At 63.3% G+C, this 7,960-nt stretch overlaps 1 protein-coding gene across 1 annotated transcript; it reads right to left on the bottom strand.

Moving 5' to 3' along the window:
• Window positions 1–377: 377 nt before the first annotated feature.
• LOC105541748 (chromosome unknown open reading frame, human C14orf80) lies at window positions 378–7,872 on the bottom strand. Its single transcript, XM_011982911.1, has 6 exons — window positions 7,799–7,872; window positions 7,205–7,407; window positions 5,568–5,666; window positions 2,159–2,245; window positions 1,648–1,827; window positions 378–1,018 (listed from the first exon to the last, which is right to left on the bottom strand). The coding sequence occupies exons 2-6, from the start codon at window positions 7,253–7,255 to the stop codon at window positions 689–691; spliced, it is 747 nt and encodes a 248-aa protein (XP_011838301.1). The 5' UTR covers window positions 7,256–7,407; window positions 7,799–7,872; the 3' UTR covers window positions 378–688.
• Between the last annotated feature and the right edge of the window lie 88 nt (window positions 7,873–7,960).

The raw sequence follows: 7,960 nt of genomic DNA, 5'->3' as shown, positions 1-7,960 counted from the left end.
GCAGAGCTGAGCTTGCTGGGCAGCCTCTGGAACAAAGCCCCTCTGTCCGAGCCGTGCCTCCCCACCCGGAGCACCACCGCCCAGGAAGGAGCAGAGCCCCAGGCTCCCATCCGGCGCACCCACCAGGCACAGCCATGGCCGGAGGGGGGGCGGCTGTGCTCCCAGCCCAGGGCTGGGCCCACAGTGGAAGCCTGATGAAGGGGGGTAGGGCCAAGGCAATCCCACTCCAGGGAGGCCTGTGCCACCTCCCCATGGGCCTGCCACTCACTGGTCTAGGGAATGCATGTCCTCCAGCACCTGGCCAGCCCTACACTGGCCACCACGGCCCAGGGGCTCCTCCACACTCCCAGCCCCAAACAGGGAAACCTGAAAGGGTGGCAGAGGGAGGGCCAGCAGCCTCGCCCCACAGGAAAGCCACTACAATTTATTTCCGAGTTCCCTCCAGACCACCAGGCCGGGCCTGTCACGACCTCCTCAGGGGATCGGCCATTCCTGTCCCCAGTGCTGCTGGCCACGGGCCCGGGCTCCAGCAAGAGTCAGCCCAGCCCCAGCCCCTGGACTGAGCATGTGATGTGGGCTCTGTATCTGCATCGTCCCTGTGGCCACCTGGCCTTGGAATCTGCTCCTCCAGGACCCAGCCAGGCTGGGCCAGGGCAGGCTTCCCACATGAGGACCCGTCCACAGGCCCTCAGCGTCCAGGTGGCGGGATCCAGATGAGGCCAGGCAGGGCCCCCGCTAGCCTGGCCAGTTCCTGCCGACACTGTCCCTGTAGTTGACGTAGCACCGCCTCCAGGCAGGCCTCCTGGCTCCTCAGTGTCCTGATCAGCTCAGCTGCCTGCAGGTCCCGGTCGCCTGCTGCCCCATCCTCTCGTCTCACCAGTCGGTGTGGCCCATGGGCCGGGGCTGGGCCACTGTCTTGCTCCCAGCACCGCTGCAGAGCTCCCAGCTCCTTTTCCACAGTCTCCCGAAAGGCCCGCCGCGCGGCACTCCACTCTGGCCCCCGTCCACAGCCTCGAGCCTGCGTGGGAGACAATGGCAGTGGCTGGGGGAGGGGACAGCCCAGACGGCATCCCCTGGGCTGACTCAGGGATGAGGGCGCCGCAGGCATGCAGGAAACACCCATGCTCTTCAGAGAGGCTTACTGAAGATTTTAAGGGGAAAATCATGCTGGCAATTTATGTTAAAATTCCTCAGAAAAAGAAAATAGGTGGAGCCAACGCAGCCCTGTGTTCACAGCCATGAACCTGTGCAGCAGGTAAGAGGGCAGCTCTGTGTGTGGGGTGGAAACCCAGGTGGCCACCAGCAGGTCAGACGGGTTCCAGGCAGGTGTGGAGAAGTGGCCACCACCCTGTGAATGCACGTGTGGCAGAGGCATGGGAGCAGCAGGACCCACACAGCACGGGCTTCCCTCCCTCATGCAAAGAATCAGAGAACAGATCTCCAGCAGGAGGGGCGGGGCCGTCTCGCAGCAGCTGCAGCTCCTCGCCAACTGCCCTCCCGCTCCCTCAGAGTGCGTGCCTGTAAGTGTGTCGCCTGCCATGCTTAATCAGATGCAACTGTAGGATTCAACAAGTCCAAAGCGCACTCAGGTCTGCGGTTCCCCGAAGGTGGGGCTGGGCCAGTGCCCAGAGCGAGGCTGGCACTCACCTTGGCCTCCCAGGCCACCCGCCTGCGCTCCACAGCCTCCCGCAGCTCCTCCTCCAGGGTCTGCAGCTCCCGCACTACCAGCTCCAACTCGCCATCCCCGCACTCAGGGACCCAGGGCAGGAAGGTGGGCTGTGAAGCTGCAGCAGGTGCCTCCGGGGCACAGGTGCCCAGGACTGTGTCCTACAGAGACCCAAGTGAGACAGTGTGCACCAAGCCAAGGGGACAGAGGGACAGAGGGCGGGTTCCACAGCGGGCTGGATGCCACCATCTCAGCAGCCATGACGTCCAGAGAGGCATGAAGGCCACACTCTAGAAGGCCGTGAGGCCGAGGACGGGGGCAGCGGTGGGCCTCCCCTGAAGGTGAGTGGAAATCCTAGAAAGAGCCTATGCTAGGTCTGTGGCCTCCCTAAAAGCCCCTCTTCCTGTCTGGAAAACAGGAAGATCCCCAACTCCCCACCTGGGGGCTGCTGCGGGAAGGGATGCCAGGGCAGGGGTGCGTAGGCTTCCTCACCATCCACTGCCAGAAGACCGGCTCTGCGCGCCGCCACGCCAGGACAGCCTCCAGGCGCCGGCTCTCATGCTCCAGAGTCCGCAGCAGCTGGAAGGCAAATGGCAGCTGGGCTAGAACCTCACACAGGACCCCGTGGACAGACAGTCGGATGGACAGCTGGACCCAGCGCCAACACCCTGCCCCTGCAGCCCTCCCCTGCCTGCACCCAGGTTCTCTGGCCAGAGTGATGAGCAAGGCACCCTGGTGCGGTGCAGACGCCACAGCCCACCTGTCCTTTCTGGAGCACAGGGCAGCCCCATCCAATGCACAGCCAGGCCCTGCCTCTCAGGCAAGAGCTGGCCCTCCCCTCTGAGGACACCCGTTGTCCCCCACACCAGCCCCACTGCCAGTCCAACAGGTGCCTCTCAAGCCTAGACCTCTGCCCCACAGCCCTCACTGAATGGGGGCTGTATCTGGGGACTGCAGGAGGACAGGGAGGCGCCAAACTAAGGAGCAAGCCAGGCTCTCGGGCAGGGAAAACCCATGCCCTGTAACTTCAGGGACTCCCCTAAGTCTGCCTGGTGACCCAGGTCGCAGAAAAGGCAGAGCTGAGCAACACCTGACATTCCCAAGTGAAGGGTCAGGCAGGGCCAGGAGACCCCGCCCTGCCTGCCCCATGGCCCTGCACAAAGGTACCTGCCCACAGTGTGCCCACAGACAGGCGGCTGGACATAGCAGCTGCTCTGCCCACACACAGAAGGCCTCCCAGGTTCACTCATGGGCTATCTGTACCAGTGACCTCAGGCCCTGGGGCAGGGGACCCCTGCTGGGGACAGGCCCTCTACCCCTGAATCCTGCCCCACTCCACCCCTGCTTCCCCCGGGAACCCAGCATGTGGAGCAGGCTGCAGGAGCCTGGGCCTCCAGCACTGGGCTGGGGGGCACATAGGGACGGCCCCGAACACCAGGCCCAACCCAGCCCACCTGGGGCGGAGCACAGCAGAGGCAGACAGGCCCATGGTCAGAGAATATGAGGACAGGCAAGTCTGTGGGCGGCGTGGGAGCTGGAAAAGGCTGGTGCCAGGGGCTGCAGCCCACCTGCCCACCCAGGCAGGCCACGAGAAGAGCAAAGACCTCTACCTTGGGGACAGTCACTTAAACATACCTAACAGAAGGCAATCACCGCAGTTCCCAAGAAGGGCCAGGGGCGGGAGCAGGCAGGAGAGGAGGGGCAAACACGCCCCCTTCCACCCACCCCCGAGTCCTGTGGTCTCCACTGCCCTGCCAGCCTCCCTCCACTTACCACCCTAAGAGGGGAGAGGAGGCTGCAGGCTGAGGCCCCACCAGGATCCAAGGGAGCTGCCCAGTCACCCGGCAACAGGCGTGGTATCAGCCACAGATCATTCCAGAAGGTTCTGGGACCCACCCCAGGAGTGCAGGAGAAGTGCAGGCCCTTTGGGTAGGCCAGGTCCAGGTTGTGGGCGGCTCCCGCTCCAGAGACCTTGGAAGGAAGCTGGGCATGGTCCCAGTCCCCCTGGCCAGTGCCACATGCAGCCTCCAGGAGAGGGCGGGGCCTCACTTCCAGGCCCCCCAGCCCACCACAGAGAGTGGTCCCACAGAGGCACCGGGCAGGAGCAGGCTGGGGCTAAGGCAGCCTCTGCTCCTCCCCAACCCAGGGGTCCCAGGGGCCAGAAGCCTGGGCTTCGCTGAGCCGCCTCTACAAGACAGGTAGGGCAAGGGCAGACCACGACGCCCAGATGCTGCCTCAGCACCACCAACGCCAGTGCAGGCCGACTGGGTGGGCGCCAGCCCGGCTTCAGCCAGGGACACAGGCCCAGCTGGTACTAGCGGCCAGGCAGGCATCAGGGGCTGGGCCCTGTGAGCCCACAAGTGAGGCATGCAATCCCGCAGACTTGGGCTGCAGAGCTGGAACCCACGGGCCCTTGCCACGAACAGGAAGCCCCAGCAGACACAAGACTAGGGGCCAGGAGCCAGGCCATCCGCCTCTGACCCCTGGATCCCCTTGGGCAGGCCTGGGATGAGGTACAGGGGCCAAGTCTCTGGGGTTGGAGAGGAAAGAGGCAGAGAAGGGGGACTGGGCCTGAAAGAAGAGATCACACCAGCCCTAAGCCTCTGCCCTCCTGCCCGGCCATATGCATCTGGAGCAGCAGGGCAGTGTCAGCCCATCACTCAGGACAGCACAGAGCCCAGCCTAAGTGCATGGCTCACGCCTATAATCCCAGCACTCTGGGAGGTCGAGGCAGGTGGATCACCAGAGGTCAGCAGTTTGAGATCAGCCTGGCCAACGTGGCAAAACCCCGTCTCTACTAAAAATACAAAAAAACTAGCCAGATGTGGTGGCAGGTGCCTGTAGTCCCAGCTACTCAGAAGGTTGAGATAGGAAAATCGCTTAAACCCAGGAGGCGGAGATTGCAGTGAGCCGAGACTGTGCCACTGTGTCTAGGTGACAGAGCAAGACTCTGTCTCAAATAAATAAAATAAATAAAAAGAGTGGCAGCCAGCCCTGCTCTTTCTCCTGAAAATAAACCAGACAAGAGAAAGACGCCAGTGATGATGGGCGGGCAGACCCCCAGAAAGAAAGATGGGGATGGAAGGCCAGCAGCAGGGTGAGAGGAAGCGGCCATCCCTGGCGAAGATGCCTGGGGCTAGGTCAACCCTGACATTTTGGTTAGTGCTCCAGTAGCCCCAGTCACAGCAGAACGCTGTCTGCCCAAGGTCACATGGCCACCTGAGGTTCAGAGCCAGGCTTTCCTCCAGGTCCGTGCTATCCAAAGCCCAGGATCTGCCCGGGACCACAGAGACCCCGTCACCTGGGGCAGGCCTGCCTAGAAAGTGCTGTGCCCCCGGGTGGTCCCAGTGTAGCAAGCAGAACGGGGCCTGCAAGTCTCCAGGGCCTAGGCAGCTGGCTCCAGCTTGGCAGGCTCCGCCCAGCACACCCCATGTGGGCCTGGCCTTGGGCTCTGAAGGGTAGTTGTCCCCTCCCAGTCAGCCCTGTGCTGTGTGGGCTAGCCCCCCACACCCCTAGGTGCCCTCTGACACACCAGGTGAGACCTGCTTGAGACGCCAACACCACCAGCTCACACCTGAGGTCCGTGTTCCTTTATCCCAACAGCCTGCCCTCAGCCAGCTGCCAGTGCAACCCAGGCTCCGGCATCCCGGGCCCCCGCCCACGCCACATCTCGATTTGTGGAAGGGAAGGATTAGTGGCCCATGAGGCTAGGAGAGGCCCAGAGAATCTGTCAGTCACACAGTCTGACAATAACCAGTGGCGGACATGCAGAGACACCCACCTCGGGAGGCCCAAGAGCTGCCACACCCCCCACAGGCTGCTCCCACCTTGGGCGGTGCCCCCACTGCCGCTCCCCACCGCCCGCCCAAGCCCATTCTGGAAGCAACTTGCCGGCCCTCACCTTCTGGCCTCCCTCTGGGTCCCTGAGCATCTCCGCTTCAGTGACAGACAGATGGCCAAGGTTCTGGTCGCAGTGGCAACCGCGTGTGTACAGGTGAATCTGAAATAGGCAGTGCAGACCCTGGGCTGAGTGGGAGTCAAGCACCTCCCCCAACACTGAGTCTTCACCACTCCAGGGAGGTCGGCCGTCAGAGCCCACCTCACAGATAACAAGAGAGGGCTCGGAGAAAGCCACTCCTTGCCTGAGGTTGGCGGGGCTGGGCTGGGTGCAGAACAACCATCAGCACCGCTGGGGCCTGCTGAATGGGGGCGCCAGGCAATCTCACTGATGGCCTCCCCACCCCGCCCAGCTCCCAGGCAGGAGCAAGATTGGAGTGGGGTGCCCTGGCTTCCCCAGCAGCGTCAGGGGAACAGCCTCTGGACAGGTACAGCAGTTCAGCCAGACTCACAGTGTGAACATGAACGATTGCTTGGATCTAGGGGAATGGGGAAGGCTCCCCAGCAAAGGGAGGCTGGAAGGTGACACAGAGAGTCACAGGTAGGCACGTAAGCGGAGCAGCTGGTGTCAAGGCCAAGCCTGATGGGGTGAGAGGTCCCTGGAAAGGCCAGCTGAGCAACAGACCCTCTGCAAGGGTGGGAATGGGGGGTCTCCAAGGAGCCCCGCACTGGTGGGAGCCACAGACCCACCTGTCAGCCCTGGCCGCACAGTGGACATGCTGCTGGGTACCTGTGCCCCCGAGCCAGCCCCTACCACCTTCAGGGACCCACAGGAGCTGCCCACCCCACAAGTCAGCCCCCACTAGGATGTGGTGGGAGCAGGGGCTGTCCTCCTCCCCTCCAGTGCCCAGGAAGCAGTGGCTTTCATGGCACAGAGCCCATCCCACTGTTTAGCAACACAGAGCTGGAAGGCCACTGGTGACTTTTGGGAACAAGAAGACAAATTCTGTGAGCTCTCTGACACCAGTTTCTGCCCACCACTGCCCACCCCACTGGGTTCCCTGCCCAACCCTGCCCACCCCATCCTACCCTGGACCCCTGCAAGGACCACCTGGAACCACGGGATCAGGCTCTGGGTAAGCCCAGGGCAGGAAGGCCCACATCCAGTCAAAAGCCTGTGCCGGGCCTCATAGGACAGGCTGTAGGGACTGGCAGCCAGTGGCTTGCAGCACGGGACGCAGCCCCTGGGTGGAAGCCCTGTGCCAGCTCTACCTTGCTCAGGAGGGCGCACTGCTCCTGCTGACTGGACACCAGCTGGCGCCACCGGAACCGCAGCTTTCCCATCAACCACTGCACATGGCGGACATCCACAGGACCCTCTGCTTCCATGTGGGGTGCAGGTGGGCCAAGGCTGGCCAGGGCCTCACACTGGAGAGGAGTATAAGGGTCAGGCCCTGCTCCCACCCCACCCCACCCCCAAGGAAGGACCAGGATGGAGATGGGAGTGAAGGCACAGCCAAGAACAATGGGCGCTCCTTGCACAGGGAATCTCCGTGCTTTCAGCCGGGCAGCTGGGTAACCCCTCATAGAACTGCCCGGAGGGGCAAAGCAGACACAGAGAGGACTGTCCCAGGCCTGCCCTTGCTCTGACCCCAGGAGTTGAGACCAGAGCTGGCTTGGCTTACCCTCACCCACACGGACCTGGCACACAGTCATCTCGTCACCCAGAGGCACTCGGGTCTGGGCCAGCATCTGCTCAGGCACAGGTCCTCGGGCCAAGAGCCAGGACAGAGCCAGCAGCAGCTCCCGGCTGCCCTGCGAGCCATCCTCAGGTAGTTGTGCCAGTGCCAGCCTCGGGTAGCCCTGGGAGCACAGTGCTGACTTCACCAAGCGGGCTTGGACCTCTAGAACAGAAGAGCACCACCTTAGGGGGACCACCTGCCTGGAGGTGACACCACCTGGATCCCTCCAGAGATCCCCACAGGTCACTCGAGCAGAAGCTCAAGACCTAGTTCAGAAGAGATGATGGTGGGAAAGCTGGAACTCAGACCAAGATGAGGAGACCAGAGCTCAACGGGGACGTCCCCAAGGCTTTGTACGAGTAAAAGCCGGTGCTACCCAAGGGAGTGGAGCTAGGGCCCGTCAGGGGGCGCGGCTTACTGGGGAAGCTGGAGCTTTGAGCGGCAGGCGGGGTCAGTGTTACCGGGTTGGGTGGGGGCTAGAGCCCGTCGGGGCGTGACTTACTGGGGAAGGCGGGGCTTTACCGGCGCAGGCGGGGCCAGGAGCCGGGCTTACCCAGGGCAATCGAGGCCAAGGCGTTGCCCGCAGGGAGTGGGGAGAGCACGCGGAAGAGGAGCTGCCAGAGCGCGCAGGTCTGCGAAAATAAAAAGCGGGCGGTCAGCGGAGCCGGCTCAACTCCCTGCGAGGGCCCGGGACCCCACCCGGCCCGGCTGCCCT

The sequence above is a fragment of the Mandrillus leucophaeus genome, unplaced genomic scaffold, assembly GCF_000951045.1.
Source record: "Mandrillus leucophaeus isolate KB7577 unplaced genomic scaffold, Mleu.le_1.0 Scaffold244, whole genome shotgun sequence".
Classification (NCBI taxonomy): Eukaryota; Metazoa; Chordata; class Mammalia; order Primates; family Cercopithecidae; genus Mandrillus; species Mandrillus leucophaeus.
This window is presented reverse-complemented; position numbering and strand designations above follow the sequence as displayed.